The following is a 26,256-nucleotide window of genomic DNA, read 5'->3' on the forward strand; positions in this document are numbered from 1 at the left end:
TCCCCGTTTCAACGCTGGGGGCGGATCGCGACCATTAGCAGGATAACAACGAGTCCAGTGGCACCTTAAAGACTAACAGATTTATTTGCGTATAAGCTTTTGTGGGTAAAAACCCCACTTCTTCAGATCCATGGAGTGAAAATTACAGAGGCAGACATAAATATACTGGCACATGAAGAGAAGGGAGTTACCTCACAAGTGGAGAACCAGCATTGACCTCTCCAGCACATTATCAACAATCTACAACCTATCCTGGAAAACAATCACTCACTCTCCCAGACCTTGGGAGGCAGGCCAGTCCTTGCTTACAGACATCCCCCCAAACTGAAGCAAATACTCACCAGCAACTACACACCACACCACAGAAACACTAACCCAGGAACCAATCCCTGTAGCAAACTCGTTGCCTACTCTGTCCCCATATCTACTCTAGCGACACCATCAGAGGACCCAACCACATCAGCCACACCATCAGAGACTCATTCACTTGCACGTCTACTAATGTTATATATGCCATCATGTGCCACCAATGCCCCTCTGCCACATACATTGGCCAAAACGGACAGTCCCTACGTAAAAGAATAAATGGGCACAAATTGGACATCAGGAACGGTAACATACAAAAGCCAGTAGGAGAACACTTCAATCTTCCTGGACATTCTATAACAGATTTGAAAGTAGCTATACTTGAACAAAAAAATTTCAGAAACAGACTTCAAAGAGAAACAGCAGAACTAAAATTCATTTGCAAATTTAACACCATTAATTTGGGCTTGAATAGGGACTGGGAGTGGCTGGCTCATTACAAAAGCAGCTTTGCCTCTCCTTGAATTGACACCTCCTCATCTATTATTGGGAGTGGACTACATCCACCCTGATCAAATTGGCCCTGTCAACACTGGTTCTCCACTTGTGAGGTATCTCCCTTCTCTTCATGTGCCAGTATATTTATGTCTGCATCTGTAATTTTCACTCCATGCATCTGAAGAAGTGGGGTTTTTACCCACGAAAGCTTATGCTCAAATAAATCTGTTAGTCTTTAAGGTGCCACCGGACTCCTTGTTGTTTTTGTGGACACAGACTAACACGGCTACCCCTTGATAATTAGCAGGATATGGTCTCAGAAGGATTCCATTTGCACCTGGACCCACATGGCACCTGGCTTTGTGGGGGCCTCCTCTCTCAGGCCATTGGGCCACGTATGAGATAAACCTTGTGGGAAGACAGCACATGGATTACGCCAAACAGCCAGCTCCCATTGGCTTGCAAGCATGTGAGACCAGCTGATTAGATACGTGTTTAACAGGCCATCGGAACACAGACCTCCCCAGATGAGCTCAGAATAGGCGTCCCTTCCAGCCAAGCATCTTTGTCTGGCATGGGAGCCAGATACTTTGGCTGAAGTCACAAAGGACCATGCGGCTGAACGGGTTCCTGGGGAGTTCTTCTCGGAATTCTTTCTGCCTGTTCACATCCTGCTTGCCAAGATGCGTGGCCCGGAGGGTGGGAGGCCCCGTGAAAGGGACTGAGCTGCAGGGCTCTGTCCTCCTTTGTGAACTGTGTTCCTGGAGAAGGGAACGCTTGGCCAGCTGGGCGTTTCTAACCCCTCCACACCCAGGTTTGGCGGGAGGAGGAGGTGGTTCTGCTGGTGAGATTATTTGGCTGAGAGCTGCCCACCCCCACCCCAACGCTGTTACATTTGCAACTCACGTATTTCGTGACAGCTCTAAAATGCCAAAACGTGCAGCTGATTAAGAGCAGCCAGCAGCATTCCTCCACAGCCCTCTGTCCTCAAAGCCAACTGCTCCTCTGCCTGGCGCCCTGCCCTCCCAAGATGACCCTCTACACCACAAACTACGGAGCGGAGGGCCAGTGCTGCAGCTCCAGCTCCTCTGCTACCATGAGCCTCGGGGCACCCACGCAGGGCACGAAACGCACCTGGGCCATGGGAAACGCCTCCTCTGCCACCGGAGGAAAGAGACGCAGGGCACACCACACCGTGATGGCCAGTCACGCTCCTCGCCCCAGGAACAAGGCGATGCCCTGATGCAGAGACAATGGGATGGATAGGGGGAGAGACACTGGTTAAAACCTCTCTCCATGAACGGAGCCCTAGTAGCCAAGCCTGGGGCAAGGTGCAGAGGGGGGGTCCCTGACGTTCCTGCTCCACACGGGACGGTGGCAGTGGTTACGCACAGCGGAAGATCTAGTACTCATGCCCTCCCCTAATGCCCTCCACAGCCCAGCACTCATGGCGCACAGACCCTCTCGAGGCAGAGAGAAACCTCCACTTCCACCAGGCCCGGGGCTCTGCGTGGGGTCGAGTGACAGGTTTGTTCCCCCGCCCCAGCACCGTACAGCAGCCGTCCCAAAGGCTCCCGGCTGGCAGAGACGCCAGAGCAGATTGCTACATTCTTAAAGAAAACCTTTGAAGCACAAAGAGTCTTTTTCAGCTACCAAAATGTGAGAATAATTAACGCAGCATTGTTCCTCCAAAATCGCTTGGCAAAACCCTGCTTCCATTTGCATTCAAAACAAATGCTTCAAACGCACGAGTCTGCGCCCAGCATCAGGTGCCGCTCCCTCCACTGCAGGATTCGTACAGCACTCGGGAATTAATGGAATTAGAACTCCAGCCCTCGAAAGGGACCCCCGCAGCCCACCCAGGGCTGAGGGTAACAGGCACCCATTGCCTCTGCTCCCTGGCTGTTTTGCGGGCACCAAACAAGGATGCTGAAGCCAAAGGATGGGGCAGAGGGGGGCAGCCAGACACACTGCTCAACTGGCAGATGGAGAGAACAAAAGGGAAAGGGGGAGAAGTGGCAGGTCTGACTTCCTCATCCACTTACACCCATCATCGTAGGATCTGAGCCTCAGTCCTTAATGGATTTATCTTCACAACCTCCCTGTGAGGCAGGCCTATTATCCCCATTGTACAGATGGGAAACTGAGGGGGAAACTGAGGGAGAAACACTCTGGGGCATGCCTAAGGTCATATAGGGAGTCTGTGATGCAGCAAGGACTTGAACCCAGGTCCTAGGTTAATTCCCTCTCCACTAGGCCATCCATCCCAGCATCTCTGCAGTCCTTCATTCCAAGACCCAGCCGCAGAGGGGCAGAGAGAGTGGGGCTGAGAGTGGGCAGTCTGTGGCAGTGCTGATCGGAAACACAAAGCCAACCCACAATCACTGGGATCCAGAGGCTGCTTCTAGACACTTGGCTGTAGCGGACATCCCCAGATATGGCCATGCCCTGGAGGCCGGGTATGGATGCCACGCTCCCAAGGAGATGCATCGGCTATGGAGGAATTGATGCGTCTGCTACATAGCCCCTCAACAGATTCAAGCCGCGGTGGGCTGGGATGGATCTATCCAGGGACTCTTACAGCCTCCCATCACCTCTCCTTTTTGTGGGTTCACCCCAGAAGTCACCCACACCACCTCATGCTACAAACTCAGCAGGTCTCAGCAGCTAAGCAGGCAGGGTCAGGGCTAGTTGATCTTAGATGGGAGACTGCCTAGGAAAACCCACAGTGCAGCAGCAAGTGGGTATCTGTTACGAGGCATTCCGAGACAGCATAAGCAGTGCCCCAGCGCGGGGCTAGGGAATCTTGGGAGGGGGTTGGGGGGAGTCTTCCAGAGGAAATATAGACCAGAGGCCCTGACCATTTGTGGTTCTTAAAAAAAACCGGCACTTTCACAACAGCAAGGTGTTTTTAGTCGGAGTAACTAGATTCACTGTACAGTTTCAACGACAGCTAGTCCTCTCTTTGTCCCACAGGCTGGCTGTGTGCTGTTCAACACCTCCTGAGTCCAGCACCAGAGGTGACTGCATTTCAGTGGTGGGAAGTGATCCCAGAAGGTAAAGTGCTTTGGGATCTTTCAGGATAAAAGGAGGAATTAAAATCAGAGATAATATTTACATTAGGTGGCAAACTCTTCTGTGCAGGGACCTTGCTCTCATTGTCCAGAAAGCACCAGGCATGCGGACAGTGCTACACTGTAACAAACCCAGCAGTCAGACCGCAAGGAAGGGTGCCCTATTGCATAAGGCTCTGGACTGGGACTCAGGAAACCTGGTCCAGTTCCTGGTTCTGCCAGACTCCCTGGGTGACCTTGGGCAGGTCACTTCAGCTCCGGTCTCAGAGCAAGAGGAGGATGCAGATCTTCCCCATCGTCTGCGTTGCCGATAGAGATAGTCAGAGGGAGTTGACGCTCTCGTACTGTGAGCATGCGCAGCGGAGCCTAGTGCAACAGGGCCCCCATCACAGCAGCGGCCTCGAGGCACGACGGCCACACAGACAGCACCTGGCTGCCAAGTTCCAGCTCCTCACAAAGCAATTAGGCTACGCTGAGCTGTGAGGAACTTGAAATAAAACCAGCTTGCGTAGCCCCAACAGCAACCCCGCCAGGTGCAAACGCCAGGGCACGCCTGACCTGCACGCAAAGGGACTGGGGCAGATACCTCGCAATGCAGGAACGTGGATCAGCAAGAAAGACGCTCACTCCAGATTAGAGAGATTATCTAGCTGTGCATCTCTCTCACATCCCTTTGGGTGGGCTGGGGGGAAGGCATCTTACTCTAGGATCTGCCATGGAAGGGGAGAAGTTGGCCAACACCATGAGCGATTTTCACCTACCCTCTCCTCTGCAGGGTCACCGTAGTCAATCACCAGATGGCCCAGCCTAGTGACCACTGCCCTGCACAGCTATGCCCAGGCCCAGGGCAGAGGCTCCCCCGGCCTGGCTAAGCAAGTCTCAGGCTGAGCAGGGTTGAAATGCAGCGCAAGGGAACCTCAGATGGTTCCTTTCCCCTGGAAAGGGGGTGGCTGGGACAGGGTGTTGTGAGAGGGACAGCAAGCAGCAGAACAAACAGCGGGCTAGTAACTACCAGCCCCATCATCTCCAGGGGGGCAGGGAACCCCCAGAGCTCCCTGCAGCTCATTCGGACCCGAGGCTGCATTGGCACCTCTCCCCATCCACAAGCCCCCACTAGGTGTTGGGGACGAGACCCACCCAGCCACGGCGAGTCAGGACACATGAACACAGGCTCAGCACTTCCCTAGTGACACAGCCCCTTTGATTCTACACGTCCCACTGAGAGGCGACAGTTGGCCAAGCAGAGCAGCAGGGTGGGATCCAGCTATGATCCCCGCGGCCTGCAGAATGCCATCTTGGCAGAGCACCAACAGAGGGGCTGCCATGGAGCAAAGGTAGGACCCTACCCCCCATTACTCCCCCCCCTTTAAACTCCCCTCTCCCAGCGGAGCAGGATGGCAGTGCTGGGACATCCATAGTTACCAGCGGTGCAAGGTGCAGGTTTGTCCTTCAGCCTAGGAAGCCTTTGGGGTCTCAACGTTCAGTGGCCACACCAGCCTAAGAGGGTCTCCTCTAACCCGCCCCCCCGCAAAGCCTCAAGCGTCCTGGCGCTAACAGGGGCTGCTGCAGACTGAGCAGCCAGCCCAAGGAGGAGGGCAGGGTCTCAGGCATCCCAACCCCGTAGCCACAGCAAGGAGGGAGAGCCCTCAGCACTGGCCCCGGGATCCCCTGCTTGGCCACTGTTCAGTAGTTTACGGAGAGTGGAACCAGAGCCAGCTGCACTGGCAGATTTTCAGTGCAGGAGGGAAGAGCTCACATGTTCCTGGTTAAAATCCCTTTGGGGGGAAACAAGCAGCCCCCAGCAGCCAATAGAGGCGTCCGATAGTGTCCAAGTTCACTCCCAGACCGAGAGGATAAGGAGAGGAGAGAAACGCGCTGGGCACTTTAAAACAAAAACAAGCAAGGAGACCCACAGACAGCTTCTTCTGTCTTTGTGAGCCCCGAGCCCCGGTGCCCCAGGGTACATAGCACCAACTTCCTTCCCAGGTCATCTCTCTGGCACGAACAAAATCAAACTGACTGAATTGCAAGGACCGGACTAAGCACTGAGCAGGGCACAGGAAAGCCATTTAACAGACAGCTGGGATCATGGACCGAAAATACACCAGCCTGCAGCCAAACCCCACCGGCAATGAGAAAAGGCAGCCTGTCTCTCCCCCATCACACACCCCTCACTTATTGACCCAGCCCCTCTCCCTGATTGAGGGAGGCATTGCCAGTACCCTGGCAAGCCCCTGGATTGCATCTGGCTAAGTACCGCAGCAAGACTCATTCCCACTGCAGACTCAAAGCGCAGGCAGTCGCTCAAGTTGCAGCAAAGACACAAAATGTCATCGGATTCCCCCTCCCTATCCTGGCTTCGCTTGCAAGAGCTCCCAATCGAAGCTACAGATGTCCAGGTGGGCGCACAAACAAAGTTACGGTGCGTCGATCAAGGCGACTCGTCTCACGACCACGGCTTGAAGAAATGGCTCTAGATCAGACTCGGTAGTTAATTGCGAAGGGTTGGGAGAAGCGCCAGCACCCGCCTCCCCAAAATATAGGATAAATACATGTCCAAGTTCTAAAATCTAAAGCGGAAGGGAAGTTCAACTTTCAAAATCAGAGACAAGATTTGACGGCTAGGGCTAACCAATTTTGAATTTCAAATTTCCCACCCTGTCTTAGCCTGGTTTCTGCAAGTAGCATAGAAAAACAATTCAACTTGCAAGAGACCAGGAGCTAGGTCCCTGCTTACGCAGATCAGAGAGCCCCCGCAGCATGGTAACTTACCCTTATTAGCTGCAGCCATCTATCCCACAAGTGTGTTAAAACTTCAAACGAATGGGCAGAAGGCCATCCTCCACAAAGCGACCTCTTCGAACACGAGCTGGGGAAGGGAAGGGGACAGAATTAGACGGTCCACAGGTTAGCAGAGGGAAGAATCAACCTATCACCCAATCACTGGCTGCAGGAAGGTCTTGCATTGAAGCACTGCATCCGATCAGCGCCCGAAAAGGCTTCTTCTGGGTCCTAGCGTCTGACAGGGGTACAAGTACTCCTTTTCTTTTTGCAGATACAGACTAACAGGGCTGCTACTCTGAAACCTGACAAGGGTAAGACACACAGAAAACCAAGCTAGTGCTGCGGTGAGACAAGTGGAAGCAAGAGCAGAACATCCCCTGTAAAATCCAATCCTCCAGCTGGAACTTGGATCCTGGAACATACAGCTGAACACAGTCCTGCATTTGTAGTCATGCAGAGGCTCTGTCTATTTGCAGTACTGCTGAGGCAGGACAACCCCAAGGGTTAAAGCAGGCTAAGCAATGCTCAGCGGGGAAGTGGATGGTGAGAGCAGCTTTCCTGCAGCGTATAAGAATTAAAAGATCCTCTTGCTTCTTGGAAACAAAGGAGCACTCAAATAAGTACCCTGGAACCTACTTCAGCCCTCAAGCTGTCGTCTTCAGCCACTTGGGTGACAAACTCTGGGCTTGGCTGGACACACAGCAAACAGGGCTCAGCCCCCAGCCCTGCCACAGACTCCCCAGGTGACCCCAAGGGAGTCACTTAACCTCTGGGCCTCGGATCCCCATAACACACTTCCTTTCTCCCGCCCTGTGTCTCGTCTACTGTGATTCTGGGGGCAGGAGCTGCCTCTTATACTGCCTCCCTCCGGCACTCTGAACAACCCGACCCTGATCGTAGCTGAGCCCGCCAGGTGTTACCGCAATACAAACAATAAACGTGCCAAGCAATATAAAGGTAGAAGCGTTTCATAAGGACACCAATCTCCTTCCAAAAGGAAGGGCAGCAGCCTGGTTTAGTGGAGCAGGCAACTGGGAGACAGAAGACCTATTCCCAGCAACTAGCTTGCCGTGTGACACTGAGCAAAAAGCATCTGTGCCTCAGTTTCCCCATCTGTATAATGGAGAGGGCCCGTACAACCTTGACTTTCAAAGCACTGAGTCATACAGCTAAAACGATGGTAAGTAAATATTCTTCTATTCTAAAAGCAGGAGAGTGTGATTATCCAGAGACAGGTTTCAAACAGCAGGGGTGTATCCCAAGAATTCGAGCACTGATATATCTCCCAGAAATGGTGTAAAACACAGCCTTTACCTAACACTTGGGTTTTTAACCCCCCAAAAAATATCCTTAATGTATTCCCCCCCACCCAGCCGGAACCAGCTAGAGTTTCATTCACACTTTTTTTTTTTTTTTTTTTTTTTTTAACATTACAACATTTCTCCAGTCTCGACACAGAACAGTTTGTATCAGACACCAGAGCACACTTCTACTGAAAGTTTGCAGACACATCAGAGATAAAAACAGGGCTTTGCCACAGTTCTAGTCAAACCGCCCGTCTCCCCCATTCTCTCCTCATTGATGCTGCAGCACCCTCCATGTTCTCATTTGGGATGAAGCACCTGGCCCTGCCTGCATCACAAGACGTGGTTCAATGCCACCTCAAGGTGGAGTAGCTGTCCCGGTCCCCTCCGGCCTCAAAATGCAGAAGAGGCCCCATCACAGAAAAAAAGACACTGGAGTGCATCTATATGATCTGCCAGACGAAGGACAAGAGGAACCTAGGACTCCTAGTGGTGTCCAGAGCGCCAGATGGGAAGCTGAGGCGTTTACAGAGCTGCTGCCCAGCACAGTACTGAGGCCCTCAGATTCCTAGTCCTCAAGCCGTCAAATAGACAATCTCAGTGATGCAATGGTACCTGGCCTCACGGCCTACATGGAAACCAGGAGATTCTCCCAGGCGGCCTCTGGACCTACACATGCAGCTGGACACATCCCGGATTCTATCTTCAGCCAAAGCCTGAATATTGGAGATGCCACCAACATACCACTCTCCTGGTCCGACCAACGCCTCACCCAGGCAGAGGTCAGAGGGGTAGCGAGCAACCCTAGATGACCCGCCCGCAAAGACCGCTGACCCTCCCTAGGACTTTCAACTTGTCCAAAGAGAACAAGCCACCCAGATACCCGGCCAAGACCCCCGTGAGTTAGTGTAAGAGTACAATCTCCTGACTGACGTCCCCCACCACCAACACCGTGGCCCCAAGCCATCCGCTCCCCCTGCCACCACACCGACCAAGACTATCGCCGTGGTCGACAGATGAGCTCCGGGAGACCATTAGACGCCAGTGATGTTAAAAACAAAACCAGCCGCCGGGATCCCTTCGCCAGCAGCACATCCACTGCTTCCAGGACAATGCCACTGCTGTAAAGAAGGCAAAACAAGCCTTTCACTCCACCACAATCTCCATGGCACCAGCCAGCTGCACAGCGAACTGCCTGATCAGCCCTGACAGCAGACGCAAGGGCCAAGGGCTGTCGGCGTACATCACTGATAAGGTCCCTTTTTCAAACAAGAAACAGCAAAAATTATGTCTATACAATCCCACTGGAGCGTTGACCTGCAAAACCTTCATAACTGGTGATGACGCAGGAGAAGGAAAATACCCAGCTTGATCATCTGATCCCGGAGGGAGTAGGGGGGGCTAGCCAACAGAAAAAAAATTACTTGCAAACTCAGACCTCCTTATATGGCAACTGCGACTCAGACAGCAAATGTCTCTGAAGACTGGCACACTGCTAATATAGTGCCTATTTTTAAAGAGAACCTGGGATTTCCTTGGGCAATTAGGAAAAAGAATCCTGACCATTATACATTAGCAGAGTATAAATCAAATGACGAGTCCACAACTAGAATAGCGCATTCAGTTCTGGTTGTCCTATCTCAAAAAGGATAGAGCAGAAATAAAGGGTCAAAGACGAGCAACAGAACAGTGAAGCTTAGAAATACTTCCACATGGAGAGGGACTGAAAAGACTAAATTCTTTATTGTAGGGAGGAGACAAAGGGAGAGCCATAACAGAGGAACCCACCAGGTCTCTTACACTAAGAAACCTTTGTCAAAGGCACCTTTTCTCCTCCATGCACATGTTCCCTGGAGATGCTCACAAATCATCTGATTGCTCCAATGCTGTGTGCTCCTGCTAGTCTCCAAAGCCGGCACCACCACAGGGGAAGGAACTAGATTTTATTCCTTCCCATGCAGCTACACAGTTGTTCACTATTCTCCAGTTACGGGGACAATCCATTACATCTTTGTGAGCTGACTGAAGGGTGGCTCTGCAGAACCTTTGGTACTGCTCATTGTGCTCTAGGACAGAGGTCTTCAATCTGTGGGGCATGCCCCTCTAAGGGGACAGAGAGTAACATTTAGGGGGCACAGCTGGGGCCCAGAGCAGTCTCCAGGGGTCCCAGCCGCCGGTCCCACGCCCAGGGGTCCGCTCCTGCCTCCGCCCTCAGCTGTGGCCCCAGCCTCGGCCCTTAACCCTGCCCACATTCCCCCCTACCAGAGCCGTGACCCCACTCCTAGCTCCATGGAGGGGGGGGAAAAAAACACGTGGACATGGGTAAGAGGGAGCACGAGGTAAAAAGTTTCCGGACCACTGCTCAAGAAGGAAGAAACCCAGATTGATTCTCTGATCCCAGCCCGAGTTGGCAGGGCTGGCAGTTAGAAAAAAAAATTATTTTAGTTGTAAACTGAGCACTTCTTATATAGAAATATAAGGGGGGGAGGGATAGCGGGGGGGAGGGATAGCTCAGTGGTTTGAGCATTGGCCTGCTAAACCCAGGGTTGTGAGTTCAATCTTTGAGGGGGCCATTTAGGGATCGGGGCAAAAATTGGGGATTGGTCCTGCTTTGAGCAGGGGGTTGGACTAGATGACCTCCTGAGGTCCCTTCCAACCCTGATATTCTATGATTCTATGAAATTGAGACTCAAGACACAGAGCCCCATGTCATCAGTTTTATTGAGTCACTGTTCAGACTAAAGCACACTTTGCTGTGCAAGTTTGCTGCAATCGGATTTTAACCGGCACAGTTTTTAAACCACCAAAAATTTTAGAGCTTGCAAGTTCTTCAGATTCCAGTTCCAACTTTCTCAAAGTCATCCAGCTTCAAATCTCAGGAAAGGTGAATTAATTCACCAGATGCAATACAGCCTGGCCTAGATCTGATTATAAAAGAGAGTGACATCACACATCTCCGTGTTATCCACATAGTGCAAGGGAAAGAATGAACAGATCCTGTCCTGCCTCTTATAAAATAATTTTCCAATAGCATCATAGAGCCAGCAAAACACAAAGACCCCGTCTGCTAAAGAAACTCAAACCTGTAAGGAAACAGAGCTCAGTTCTTGGAGGAAAGTAACAAAGCTTAGCTGGGTTTTAAATGAAACACAGATTTACATGCTGAATGCCCCATGCCCAGTAACCAGGTTTAGGGCTGGGACAAAGATTCAGCACAGAAATGAAGTTTTAATGAGCTTTCCTAAAAATTCTCAATAGTCTGCACCAGGGTCTGCTAGCAATGCACCAAAACACATCAGTCTGGACCATGGGTTCTCTACCTTCTTCTTGGTGAGGCCCCCCTCAACATGCTATAAAAATGCCAGGGCCTGGCAGAGGGGGGAGAAACACGGGGCTTCGGGCCGGGGGGGACCCTTGGGGATAGGCATAGTTTTACTTCTATTTGGGGGGGACAAGAGCTGGCGGGGCTCGAGTCAGCTCCACATGGCAGGGTCCAGAGAGGGAGCACCCCCTAACTCACTCAGGAGGCCATCCAGCCTGTCTGGGCTGTGAGAGACGCAACCAAAAAATATAACTCAAAGGGGGGACTCAGTTCAAAAAGTTCAAAAACTGCTCAGGTTGCAGGCAGGGGGGTAGCTCAGGGTGCAGGCGGGGATAGCTAGGGGCTGTGCATGGGCAGGGGGGTAGCTAGGGGCTGTATGCAGGCAGGGGGGTAGCTCAGGGTGCAGGGAGGGGATAGCTAAGGGATGTGTACGGATGGGGGGGCTCCCAGTGCTGCTCCCAGCTTCAGGGGGGTGGGGGGGACGGGACACTGGAGCTCCTGGCTTCAGCTCCACCCCCTCCCCCCCGCCCAGCTCCTGACTGGGGAGAGGGAGGTTCGCCAGCATTGGCCCCATGCCACTCCTAGCTGCAGGGTGAAGTTGGGGAGCCGCTGGGATCGGCCCTGTGCCACTCCCAGCTTCAGCGCTGGGGCTCGGGGCCAGCCGCAGGGCTCTGTAGCCCCCCTGAAAGGGCTCATGCACCCCCAGGGGGCAGCAGACCCCCAGTTGAGAACCGCTGCTATAGGGGATGTTGTTTCTTAAGTCCCAATAGCTAGAGGTTGGTTTACGGCCTGAGGCAGAAGGATTTATGACCCTTCCAAAATGCGTGGGTTTCTGTTTCTTCCTGTTTTAACTCTGGACTTTGTCATCACTATAAAGGTCGCATCTTTTTTTGAACGCTGCTGAGCTCTCGGCCTCCAGGATGTCTGGTGGCAATGAGTTCCACTGGACTATCATGCATCCTCTGTCACCTATTTCCTTTGATCAGCTGTAAAATTTGCTCCCTTTCACCATCAACTGTCCTCCTGATCTTCTTGAATTATAAGACAAGCTGAAGAAGAGTGTCCAGCCTTCCCCCTTTAGACTACGTATCCCTTTGGATCCTTTTATCAGTCACACTTTATAAATGGAAACTTACTATAAATAGTAAATTCCTGATTAGTAGATCTTTTCATAACTGATGAATCAATTGTTGTGGAGCCCAAGAAATCGATATAGACTCAAAGATGCTAAGCCCAGAAGGGACCATTATGTTCATCTAGTCTGAGCTAGCCTAAAGAGGCGAGAGACCCACACTGTTTATAAGCATGGCTGATCTCTCCAATACCTACTACTTATATAGTTAGAACCATCTTTAGCACATGCTACTCATGTCTAACATACTGACAGAACATCTGTTAATCATTAATTAACCCTTTATAAATAGAACCTTCATATAAAGTGCAACACCTTTATCAGGGCGTCTCTTTGCAGGATAGCAAAATGATTGGGACACTCTCTTTCCTCCCATGCCCCTAGTCATTTTCATCACCCATCTCTGAACCGCCTTCTATTCCTGCCCTGCCTTCTGGAGACAGGGAGCCCAGAACTGAACACGGCACCTCAGAGGGTGGCAAACACTGGTTCCTACAGCAGCACTAGATTACTGTGCTGTATTGTTCTCCAATACATTTCTCTTACGCCCCAACGTTGCATTTACTAGCATGCATTGAGTAGAGATCTTCTTTGTGCTCCCTGCACCGAGGCCCAGGTCTCTTGCCCACTCCCTCCAGTTCATTGTGCACCTAGTGAATGAGTAACTCCAATCAGAGCCATTACCCATCAAAGGCTCAGTCATCAGTCTACATGTATGCTGTAGTGGGAATCCTTTAGCCATCAAAGATGAACACCAATGCTTTGTAGTAACGCAGCAAATATAGCAGCAACCTGAATAAGATATCCATACCCAGAGCCCTAGGAAATTATCTTTTAATATATAAATTGTTTTATTTTAGGGAAATTTTGTGTTATTTCGGTTTATCCTGATCCCAGGGGGTAGGGTTGCCAGGTATCCAGTTTTCGACCAGAATTCCTGGTTGAAAAGTGAACCCCTCCCACACCCCAACTCGCTGCCCCAACCCTTTTCCCCCAGGCCTGAGCCCGTTCCCATGCGCCAAACCTCTCGGCCCCAGCCCAGAGCCTCCTCTTGCACCCTAAACCCCTCATCCCCAGCCCCACCCCACAGCCCCAGCCCAGAGCCCTCACCCCCTCCCGCAATCCAACCCCCTACCCCAGCCCAGTGAAAGTGAGTAGAGCAAGTGACAGTGGGGAGAGCGAGTGAGAGGGAGGGGGGATGGAGTGGGGGTGGGGTCTCAGAAGGGGCGGGGCAGGGGTGTTCGTTTTTGTGCGATTAGAAAGTTGGCAACCCTATCAGGGGAGTAGGTTGGAGGGGTTGCAGAGTTAGCTAATGTGCTGGACCCAGCACCCTGCTCCAGGGATTCTGACCTGGAGCACAGCGGGCAGTGCCGCTCATGATGCCAGGCAGGCAGCTAGGCTGAATTTGAATGCTCGGTTGTGACACATCCATGCGCCCGGTCCCAATGCCCAGAGCGGAGAGCCAGGCCCAGCCTGGTGCGACAGGAGGCGCAGAAACCACTGCTGCAGGGCGAGTTATTCATTTTACATGCCTGTTATTCCACATTTGTAAAAAACACGGAGCTCATGTATTAGCAGAGATGAAATAGACGGGCCAAAGGTGGTAACCTAATCACTGCCTGGCATTACATAGTGTTGATCACGATCCAGGGCTTGGCCCACACAGCCCTCAGCCTGCTTGGTACCATTACCAACCCGTTTAACCTTTTTATTCAAGGTACAGAAGAGAAGGAAAAGCAGGGAAAGCTGCTGAAATGGAAAGTATTGAGTCAAGCTTACGTTGTAACACCCTCCCTTGTTCCGTTAGCCGGAGAGAGTTTCAGAAGGAAAAGCCCCTTGCCTGATGGTTTCGGAGGTAGAACCAAAAGGTGGCAATAACTGTTCAGGGTTGGAGGGGGGACGAGATAAGTGAGTCGAGATGAGCTGGAGCCATTGCTGCTGCTCCTCTTCAAGTCAGATCCCATCTCAGCCCGGGTGGGGTCTGGGATTCTGCTGGAGCCGGCAGCCGTGGCTATGTCCTCTGGGTGCCTGCCTCTGCCCCGGTTATCTAGCAGGATGAGGCCGATGAAGACCTGGGAGCCCAGGTGTGGGGAGCAGCCAATTGGTGAAGCTCGCTCTAGTAGCCTCCATCTGTTCTATTCCTATTCCGCCCTCCCCCACCACCCCACCCAAAGTCTTTCTTTAAGGACCCAAAAAGGGAGTGGTGAGTGGAATAGCCCATCCCCCTCATTATTTGGTCAGCCAGTGAGGCCAAATATCCGACACATCAATTCTGGCTCATTCATTTCTAGTTTCACATCTTCTCCTTGTTGAAATCATGGGCGCTAAATAGTCCTTGAATCAAATCAGTCAGCCCCTCTGTTGAGACTAATTCAGCCTCTGTCTCCTTTTCATCTTCCTCCCATCCACATTTACTAGAGGCTGTTGAGACGTCTTATGAACTTTCAAATACTTCCTACAGCTGAGCTCACAAAGCAAACCCATGGCAACATGTTCCTAAAGCGCACACGGTGTGCCACGCACGTTCTCAGCTAGGAGCCTGTTCCCACCCCACCCCCAAACTACAGCACATTCTCATTAATCCTCCAAGCTAACAGGCTCTGTTTTAACACCACTTGGGAGACCAGTTTCACAATTATACCCAATTATGCAGGAGATAATGGGAATCTGAAAGGTGACCTGAAAAAACAGAGCACCAAATCCCACTGATGTTACCAAGAAACAGAAGAACGGCCAGCCTGGGTCAGCCCGACGGTCCACCTAGCCCAGTATCCTGCCCTCCGACAAGGCGTCGGACACAGAACCTTCACCGGGAACATCGGCAAGCCACAGGTGACCAAGCTGGACACAGAAGCAGGAGTCCGGAATGATAGTTCAGCTCTGTAGCTGCTCATCACAACCACAACCTAAAACCTCACAGCTCCCATTAAAAATAATATCATCATCTAGTGGGGGTAGCTGCAGCTCACTGGTTAGCACACAGGACTAAGAGTCAGGACTCCTGGGTCCTGGTCTGACTGAATCACTGGTAAACTCACAATTGCTTTGTGATTCAAGGTCCATGTTACTGATAGCTGTGCAAAGGCAAGGGATGGTCATTGCACTGCGGCCTCAAATTGCCCCCCCTCCCCCCGACACAGGTACTTTCACACCCTGCACGGTGAATTCCACCTCCTAGCATTCTTGGGGCAGGCCAGGCAGGAGTTTAAGGCTCCAGCCCAGGGGTGGCCAATCTGAGCCTGAGAAGGAGCCAGAATTAACCAAGGTACATTCCCAAAGAGCCACAATAATACATCAGCACCCCTACCCCGCTCCAGGGCCACCCACCTACTGGCAGCTCCACCGATCAGCACCTCCCCCTCCTCCCTGCACCTCCTGATCAGCTGTTTCAGGGTGTGCAGGAGGCTGGGGGGGGCGGGGGGGAGGAGTGAGGACATGGGAAGGGGTGGAGTGGGGGCAGGGCCTGTGGCAGAGCCAGGGATAGAGCAGTGAGCACCCCCCCTCCCACCCCTGCACATTGGAAAGTCAGTGCCTGTACAAGGAGCCACATATTAAACTTCTGAAGAGCTGCATGTGGCTCCGGAGCGACAGGTTGGCCACCCCTGCTCCAGCCCATCATGCAGAGACTGATGGGCGAGAAGCGCTGTAGGAAAATTGCAGTCACACCCAGCTGGAGCAGGAACAGGCCAATATTTTAGTGGCCATCTGTCAGCTCCTGCACATCGGTGCATTTCAGTGGGGTGGGGTTCCAGCATTTCTACTCTAATAAAACTATGAAAGTCACACAGCTGCATTGTGCCTCTGTTATAGGGGAGGCAGTGGGCACTAGTGGATAAGGCACTGGACTGAGAGTCAGGAGAAAGTTCTGTTCCTTGCTCCTTAGGGCAGGAATTGTCTTAGGTGTATGTACAGTGTCTAGCACAATACAGGACTGACCCTGCTTGGGCCTCTAGGCCCAACCATAAAAATGTTGTAGGAGGGAAACCTGAACCAAACCCATCCAAAAGCAACAGCGCCCGTGGTAGCTGCCACAGCGGCAGGCTCAGAGGGCTTTTCAAGCCTCACTTGTTTCCTTCCAATTACACTGAAAGGCCCATCAGTAAAACCCAAGGGACCGGGCATTATGAAATGAAGCGGCTGAGCTCCGGAGGTCAACAGCGGGAGAGTGAGAAGCAATCGTGATGCTGGCTAAGTCAGGATACTGAGAGTCATTTATCACGGCAGACGTCTTCCTAAAAGCAAACCGATCCAGTCTTTTTTTAAGGCTCATAAAAAAGGAGCTTCCCTCCAACAAGGTTATTGAGTCAGAGATGCCACGTTGTAGGGAAAGTGTCACAGAGGAGCCATTATTGTCTGCTTCCATCATGCTCTCCCCGCTCCGCTGGAAGATGCAGGTGTACTAACAACACTAGATCATGGGAGGCGGGGGAGGAACAAGGAGGGATAACGGAATGAATTTCAAAACAAGTGGCCTGGCAGCAAGATGGAGCAATCTGTAAAGGGAAGTGGTGGAATCTCCACCACCCGTGTCATTTAAAATCCGACAAAGGATGGATGCTTGCACAGGATTAAACCCAGTGGCTTCAGAGGTATGAAACCAGCCTCAGGATAAACAAAATCAGGATGGCTTAAAAAAAGGATGATTTTAAATAAGTTTTTCTTCTTAAAACAAGCCTGTTTAAAATGAAATCTGAATTTAATACAAAATATGTTAAGGCCTAAAATTATAATCTTTTAAAACATTTAAATAAAAAATAAATATGCTGAATCCATGAGCCTCTATCAAAATCTGAGTTAATAGCTACTTTTCTGTACAAAGAGAATCATGGGAAAAACATCTAACTTTTGAGGTTAAGCTTTATAAATACGGCACAATAGGTCATGCAATATATTAAGGGCTTGATCCTGCAGGGGACCCAGAGGCTGTGCTACTGGGTGCAGGAGACTGGCAAAGTCATCACAGTTGTTTGGACCACGCCTCTGACTCCAGGAGACACCATCATACATCTCACCTGCATCATCCACTGAGCCCATTAGCGTGGTCTCATGCTCCTGTTTTATAGCTTCTCCTCACCTGAGCTCTGATTGGCTCAATTCTCAAGTTATAAATATTCATAGAATCATAGGACTAGAAGAGACCTCAAGAGGTCTCCTTGTCCAGTCCCCTGCACTCATGGCAGGACTAAGTATTATCTTCTAGACCATCCCTGACAGGTGTGTGTCTAACCTGCTCTTAAACATCTCCAGCGATGGAGATTCCACAACATGCCTGGGCAATTTATTCCCGTGCTTCACCACCCTGACAGTTAGGAAGTTTTTTCTTAACATCCAACCTAAACCTCCCTCGCTGCAATTTAAGCCCATTGCTTCTTGTCCTCTCCTCAGAGGTTAAGAGCAACAATTTTTCTCCCTCCTCCTTGTAACAACCTTTATTGTACTTGAAAACTTATGTCCCATCTCAGTCTTCTCTTCTCCAGACTAAACAAACCCAATTCTTCCAATCTTTTCTCATAGGTCATGTTTTCTAGACCTCTAATAATTTTTGTTGCTCTTCTCTGGACTTTCTCCAATTTGTCCACATCTTTTTTGAAATGTGGCGCCCAGAACTGGACACAATACTCTAGTTGAGGCCTAATCAGCGCGGAGTAGAGCGGAAGAATTACTTCTCGTGTCCTGCTTACAACACCCCTACTAATACATCCCAGAATGATGTTCGCTTTTTTTGCAACAGTGTTACACTGTTGACTCAGAGTTAGCTTGTGATCCACTATGACCCCCAGATCGCTTTCTGCGGTACTTCTTCCTAGGCAGTCATGTCCCATTTTGTATGTTTGCAGTGATTGCTCCTTCCTAAGTGGAGCACTGTGCATTTGTCTTTATTGAATTTCATCCTATTTATTTTAGTCCATTTCTCCAGTTTGTCCATAAGAAAGGCCATACTGGCTCAGACCAAAGATCCATGTAGCCCAGTATCCCGTCTTCCGACAGTGGCCAATGCCAGGTGCCCCAGAGGGAATGAACAGAACAGGGAATCATCAAATGATCCATCCCCTGTCGCCCATTCCTAGCTTCTGGCCAATAGAGGCTAGGGAATGGACTGCTCATCCTGGCTGATAGCCACAGATGGACCTATCCTCCATGAACTTATCTAGTTATTTTTTGAACCCTGGTATAGTCTTGACCTTCACAACATCCTCTGGCAAGGAGTTCCATAGGTTGACTGTGCAGTGTGTGAAGAAATACTTTCTTTCGTTTCTTTTAAATCTGTTGTCTGTTAATTTCATTTGATGACCCCTAGGTTCTTGTGTTAAGAGGAGTAAACACTTCCTTATTTACTTTCTCCACACCAGTCAGGATTCTATAGACCTCAATCATATCCCACCTTTCCAAGCTGAAAAGTCTCCTCATATGGAAACTCTTCCATACCCCACTCATTTTTGTTGCCCTCTTCTGAACCTTTCCCAATTCCAATACATCTTTTTTGAAATGGGGCGACCACATCTGCACACAGTAGTCAAGGTGTGGGCGTGCCATGGATTTATATAGAGGCAATATGATATTTTCTGTCTTATTATCTATCCCTTTCTTAATGATTCCCAACATTCTGTTCGCTTGTTTGACTGCCACTGCACATTGAGTGGAATTTTTTCAGAGAACTATCCACAGTGACTCCAAAAATCTTTCTTGAGTGGTAACAGCTAATTTAGACCCCATCCTTTTCCAGTCTTCTGGAATCTCTCCCATCTTCCATAACTTTTTAAAGATAATCACCCATGGCTCAGACATGCCCTCAGTCAGCTCCTTGAGTATTCTAGGGTGTATTTCATCAGGCTCTGGTGACTTGAAGACATCTAACTTGTCTGAGAAATTCTTAACTTGTTCTTTCCCTATTTTAGCCTCTGAGCCTACCTCATTTTCACTGACATTCGTTACACTAGACTTCCAATTGCTTCTAAACTTTTTGGTGAAAACTGAAACAAAAAGGTCATTTAGCACTTCCACCATTTCCACATTTTCAGTTATGTTATTTTTCCTCCCGCATTGAGTAACAGGTCTACCCTGTACTTGGCCTTGCTCTTGCTTCTAATGTATCTGTAGAATGTTTTCTTGTTACCTTTTATGCCTCTAGCTAATTTAATCTCATTTTGTGCCTTGACTTCTCCCACCACAGAAACTTACTGTCAGAAAACACTCATCCACCCAATAACCCCCAGCCCTTGCTTCTGGATGGTTCTAGGCCTTCCAATCAATGCCCTTGCTCTGTCTCTTTGCATGTGTACACAGACAGATACAAACACACAGAAACCCAGTAATTCTTCAACCGCCTCCCTTGCTTTCTTTCAACAAACACCACACTGCAGTGCAAAAGCTGTGTGTGTTACACAAACAGATGTCCTGGATTGTCATTAGTTCTTCTGCTTTTCCGGGGGTGGGCCAGAGGACTTCTGTGACAAGGGAGAATGTGCACTGCTGGTGTCAAAGCAAGACTCTGCGTGAAGAGGTGACAACATTCTTCAGAGCGCAGCCGCCAGGGTTGATTTCAAGAGCCGGGAACTGGAGAGGAAAAAACCTGCAATGGCTGCAGGTTGTAAAAAGACCTTATTTGGGAATATTTTCAAGAAATTCCTGTACCTCTGGGTAAAAAAGGAACAGGTACCAAGTGTAAACAGCACAACAAAGAGATGCAAGGGCTGGTTGTCAGAATGAAACAACATCACGAAAAATGGTCCTCAGAAGGCAGTGACTGAAGATGAACAAATGGACTTGTCTGAACAAGCTGAATCAACTGGTTAGTAAACTTAATTTGGCATCGTTCTTACAGACTGCCTAGGACATCTGACTCTGCTAGTGAATGAGAACCTAGATTGTCATAAATCTGTGTTTTGGTCAAATTACTTATGAACACATTTTGAAATTCATACTAGAATTGGTATGTTATTAAATACCAGTTTACTGTTACTGTTGGACTTCTGAAATGATTTCTTTTATTGCTTAGTATAATCAAACCTCCGAGGTGAAGATTTCCTGTTTAAAAGTAAAGTTTTATTGGGCACTTATGAATTCTAACATTTAAAAAACATCTTTTCCCCCCCAAGCTGTTTGATATGTTGCTAGAGATAAGGGTTCACATAGATTTAGATAAGGATTATGATTTATTATTTTCCCTATAAAACTGGGTTTAGAATAAATGATATCATCTAAACAGTGGTACAAGCAGCTAAAATAGGAGGATTCGTCCATTTGCAATCTCTTATTCTTTTTAAAGCAGTGCACTGGATAACAATTAGTGAGACTGACTTAAAAAACAAAAAAAAAAACCCATCGTTTCAGGGGCCATCTTAGACATAATGAACATCCATCATCTGCAACATCTACAGCTTCAGAGTCATCTGCTGGCAACACCAGCAGAGCCGCAACTAAACATACCTCCGCCAGGAAAATGCCTGTATCAAAATACTTTCTTCATCATCCCATAAAACCATGGGTGAGTTCATAATCAGGACCAGCAAATTTCAGCAAGACTCCATTGATGAAAATATTGCCCTGTTCCTTTAAGCAAAAGAATCTCCCTTTCATCTTGTTCAGAACAAACATTTCAGCCACCTGGTTCAATCATTAGGACCATGCTACACTCCACCCCGCAGAGCGGATGTTGCTGGATGCAGCGTATGAAATTGAACAGCGTGCAAAAAAACCTGATGGGAAATGTGGTAATCTGGGTCTTAATGGGAAGAGCAATGTACATAATAATCCAGTGATATGCGCTTGTGAGCCAGATGATGGAGTGGTCTCTCTCAGTGGTTCACCATCTTTTTTTCATTTGCTCCTAAAAATTTTCAAATGGAGGCAGACCCCTTTGGAAATCTATTGTCTGTATATATAGTTGACTTCTGTTCAGTCCGTTTCCAGTCTACGTCTGTCCCAGACCCTTTAGACAGCGTCATATGTGGTGCACGGACCACAGGTTGAGAATCACTGGTCTATCTTACAGAAACAATTGATCCATCAGGAAGTCCCCATACAGCAAAATACGTAAAAGTAGCAATAAAAACTCTAACACTGAACAGAAATTCAAGTGTGTAGCTTTGTCACAGGTGATGCCACAAATGTAGCGAAGATGAGAGGAAACCTAGAAGAAGGTAATGAAGGGAACGTGAAAACTTATAACATATGGGTGCAGCGCTCATCGGACACATTTTTTAGCCAAAGACTTGAGTGCACCTCCAGGAATAAAGGAGAATGTTGCTGAAACTGCAAAATACTTCCATGACAACCACTTTGCTTCTGCTTCACTGAAAAGAGCAGGAGGATCTGAACTAATTCTCCCCCAAGAGAGACAATGGACTTCAGCGGTTGACTGCTTTTGAGCTATTTATTAAGAACTGATCTATTCTGACGACAATTTGTGAAGCAAAATTGTGACAATACAGATGGAACTATCACAGCCAAAGTCATCAACAACTAAAGAGAAATGTAGAAGATCTGCCCAATATACTGAAACCTACTTCCATAGCCTTGGACAAACTGCACAAAGATTGCTGCTGTACTGCTGGCATATGGCAAGAACCTCAAGAGACACTGAAGAAAGAAATACCCAGCATCAGAGTTAGATTGCAAGCAGCAAAGCAGCAGATGGATCAAGCACTTACTCCACCTCATTTTCTCGCGAATATTCTCAACCCGAAGTCCCGGGATAACTGCTGAAGCAGCAGCAGAGCGGAGGTGAACTACTTGAGCAATACATGTTTGCCGATTATGTTTTTAAAGAAAGTCACAGCAGTGAACTGGTGGAAGTCATTGGCTAAGCACCTAGAACCAGAGTATGTTGAAGAGCTAAACCAGCTTTTGACAGCAGTAGGCTTTTCTGCAGGCAAAGAATATTTCCTTCATTTGGACTAATTCGTTCAAAGTTGAGAAATCGATTAGGAGTTGAAAAAAAATCAGGAAAACTTATCTGACTTCCACTCTATGAATACGAACTTGGAGGGAGTGGATAAGATCTACTAGTTTAAAAAGCCTGAGTAACTCAGGAGACTATTGTCTCATTTTCAAGAGACTCAGGCAAGTGGGAACTTTTAAGCTCCAGTCACTTTCATTTAGGCATATTTGAAATTTTTCCCTGGCTAAGCTGAAATAATCCGTTTAATTCACTGACTACAGTTAATTCCTCTGTTTAAGAAATCATGTAGCTGTAAATGTGAAACATGTTTTGATGAGAAGTTTATGTACCTAAAACACCCCAGGTTGTTTTCTTTAATAAAAATAAATGTTATTCACTGTTTTAAATTAAATTCCAGTCACATCCTAATGGAGCTTGATACAAATCATGAGCAAAAAGTTAATTATCCAGTAAACAAGCAATATGTCATTCACTATTTTCTAACACACTAAACATGTACAAGAAGAATTGGAAAATATTAAGCTATGTAATTGCTCAATTAGCTGTATAAAGTTAATTAATCTCCAAAATAACAAAAAGATGTACCAAATCTAGCATAAAGGCTCTATTTAGTTGTAAATCAACATGTTTGGTGGTTATATCAACCAACGAGAATGCACCTCTCTTCAGAAAATAACTGAAGTACAAATGGAAAAGCTGATTTAAATCTCAGATTTAAATTGAGACTTTCCACTGCATTTGTTGTGCTAGGCGCTGGACAAATGCAGAACACACAGTGCCTGCCCCCAGCAAGATCACAATTCAGGAGGGCACAGAGCACTTTAAGCAGCAGGTCTGACCCACCAGGCCAGATTCCTTACACGTCTCCTCCTGTGGCTGATCCACACAGGACACCAGTTCCTTACAGTCCTAGCCACACTATGTGGCTCAAGCTCGAGAAGCCTGATGCTTTCAGCTCCAGAGGCCCCCAGTTCAATCCCTGCTGATGGAGGCAGTCGCACATGGACACTTTGTGCCCAGGAACTTGAACTGACTCTTCCAGGCTCCTTCCATACAGGGGCCTCCATGGAGCCAATAATACGGTCACTGCTGCCCTTGGATGTCACTGCACCCAGGCAAAGCCCTCGCACACACATGATTTACACCAGGGCAGCTTTATCAGCACTGATGCCAATTGCATCTACACTAGAGGTTTGCACTGGTGCAGCCAGGCACCTGAATCCTAGCACAGCTCCCAGAGGGAAAAGGCCCTTTATCACTCCTTTGATAAGCCAGCTCCACGCCAAGCTAGGCACGTTTAGACACAGAATCCTGTGACTTGCCTGGTTCATATATACAAAATCTGCAGCTATTATTGTCTCCTGTATCTGGTTTGGAATCTGTCTGTTCCCACCAGCAGCAGGACCTTATCTGATGCATATATGCGAAGGGTTTATTGAAAAAAGAAAACCCCAGATCCTTGGTGGAATTGGAGGAAAGAAAAAAAACAACACTCCTTTGAACATGACATCCATCGAACCCAGAACTAGGCCATAGCAAGTGAATGGTGAGCAGGTCCCAAAGGCCTGTTCGTTTTATACTCTGCCATTTCTGGGGTGCCCTTTAGCAGAGGATTTAAAAGCATTTTTAAAATACTGAAGGGTCACAATCTATACACCGCAGCAGGGAGCAAGCCCCCCAGCCTGCAGGAGCTGGAGCAGGGTGGACACTGCGGATCCAGCAGGAACTCAGGCCAGCCAGCCCAGTTAAGACCCAGGGTGGGGTGGGCTTAACAGCCTGAGCAGCTGCCCAATCCAATTGGTATGCTGCTATGTCAGCACGCTGGCACAAGCCCTGGCAGCATGACCATGTCTGCTCTTAGGGTCGCTGCCAGCTGCAGGCCAGACATACCCAGGGAGGTTTACAAACAGCCTTAACATTTGGGGGGGGGGGGGGGGCGGGAAGCCACCAGGCACCCAAGTGAGCTGGGATTTTCATGTGCCCACGTGGCCTGAGTGCCCAGTGGCTGGCATGCTCCAAGAGCGCGGGGTAGGGGTGGGATCTAACTAATTATCTGACCCCCATCACCGTAGCACCTAAGCACCACTCAGTCATTAATGCATTTATCTGCCCAACAGCCCAGGGAGGCAGGCCAGTGCTTTTATCCCCATTGCACGGATGGGAACTGAGGCACCAAGAGGCTAAGTGACTGGCCCAAGGTCACACAGGCAGTCTGTGGCAGAGCCAGGAGTTGAACCACTGGGCCAGCCTCCCTTTAGTCTCTGGGATGGGCACCCACGCCTACTCTCAGAAGGGCCCAGGTGGGATCCAGAGCTGCCCTGGGTGCAGGAGACAGTCTGGCAGGTCGGAGACAGGACTAAGACAGCAGGATACAGTGCTCTGTAGCCCGGGCACCCTTAGACCAGACAGCACCAAGCGTAACCATGCCCCTGCATCCTGTGGGGAGACCAGGAGGGAGGGAGAGGATGTACTGAGGATTTATGGGATTAGGCCAGTGAGGGAAACCCAGATTAGGTGAGGAAGTCAGAGGGGCAGGAAGGAGGGCTGAGGGCATAAAGCCAAGGGGCCACTGAGGGGGCTGAAGGGCAGGGGAACAGCACTGGGGGGCTGCAGGGCAGCACCTTACCATGCCAGGGTCACACACAGGTCCGTCAGAGGGACGCAGGCTTCAGGCACAGGCTGTAGGAGCAGAACCCAGCGAGTTGGTAACGTTTTTCTGCCTTTTCCAGAGGGGTGCGAGGGGAACAGGCTGGCTGGGAGGATCAGTAATGAGACAGCAGAACCTTGGACCTCGAGAACATCACAAACTCAAGCCAAAGCCGAGGTGACTGAACCTGGTGCCACTCAGTGACCCGCAGTAGTTAAGGAAGGGGTGAGCGGAGCCAGCTGCTTCTCTGCTGAACTCTTACTCTGGTCTCGTTCTCCCAACCCCCCAGCTTGGCTCATCTGCGAGTCACACACCTCATTTGACACTTCAGTGGGAGCTCTCCGGGGCCGGGACTGTCGTCTCCACTATGGGCATGTGCAGCGCCTGACACAATGGGGCCCTGCTCCATGAGCGAGGCTCCTAAGCGGTACCATAACAGAAATAATAATCTCTAGGTGTCACCTGGATGGCTCAGAGACACAGCTTGTGCAGGCCACACCACTCCAGCAGGCAGGGAGTTAACAGACTTCACACAAGCTTGCAGGCTGGGGAAGGAACACAGTCAGGCACCAAGAGGGAGAGATGGCTGCGGTTTGGGGTGTGTGCATGTACACCCAGAGACACACTCACCCATCTCACCCTCCTTTGGGGAGGAAGATGGTCTCTGCGCCCAAATGGGCCAGGCCTGTTCTCTCACCCAGTCCAGGTTGGCTCTCTTTCTACCCCAGGGATTCTTGGCCTCAAGACTGCCCCCTGGAGGAGGAACCACCACTCACTACAGGGCTGACTGCTCCTTCCTCGCTGAACCCGCTCACCCACTCCACAGAGGGCACACAAGCCCCGAGTCTGCAACTGGACCCGGGCAATCTTGCCCCCAAGCAGAGTCCCAATGAAGTCAACAGGGTGTCACGCGCGTGGGGAGGTTTGCCCAGGCAGATCCTGCCGTAAGATCGGGGCCATGGCGAGTACACACCACCAACTGGGGGAGGGACGGGGACAGAGGAGGAAAAAAGATAAAAAGCCGAGAGAGGAGAAGTGGGAAGCAGCCGAGGGAATGCCGTGCAGCGATATGGCTGGCACAGGATGCACAGAGGGGCTGATGAGACAGCAAGGCAGACGGAGAGAGACAGACTCGGGAAGCGGGGGAGGATGGCTTCTTGACTAAGAACACAGTGTCTGAGGAACATCACAACCCTGTCGCTCTAGAACTTCTCTCCGAGTTTAACAGACTTGGAGAAAATGGAGAAGGATGAAGCTCTTCTGCTGGGTACCACCTGTTAGGAGGAAG

At 49.7% G+C, this 26,256-nt stretch overlaps 1 protein-coding gene across 6 annotated transcripts in view; it reads right to left on the reverse strand.

The window, feature by feature from the left end:
* The window catches only part of ADISSP (adipose secreted signaling protein), a 163,619-nt gene that overhangs the window by 108,234 nt on the left and 29,129 nt on the right, over positions 1 to 26,256 (reverse strand). For all 6 annotated transcript variants that reach the window (XR_012668253.1, XR_012668252.1, XM_075128176.1 and 3 more), the window contains exon 2: positions 6,651 to 6,747. Coding sequence is in view for 4 of the 6 variants with exons in the window: in XM_075128176.1 (XP_074984277.1) it covers positions 6,651 to 6,669 (19 nt within the window). In the remaining 2 variants the exon portion in view is untranslated. The remainder of the gene's footprint in view (positions 1 to 6,650; positions 6,748 to 26,256) is intronic.

The sequence above is a fragment of the Caretta caretta genome, chromosome 4 (assembly GCF_965140235.1).
Source record: "Caretta caretta isolate rCarCar2 chromosome 4, rCarCar1.hap1, whole genome shotgun sequence".
Taxonomy (NCBI): Eukaryota; Metazoa; Chordata; order Testudines; family Cheloniidae; genus Caretta; species Caretta caretta.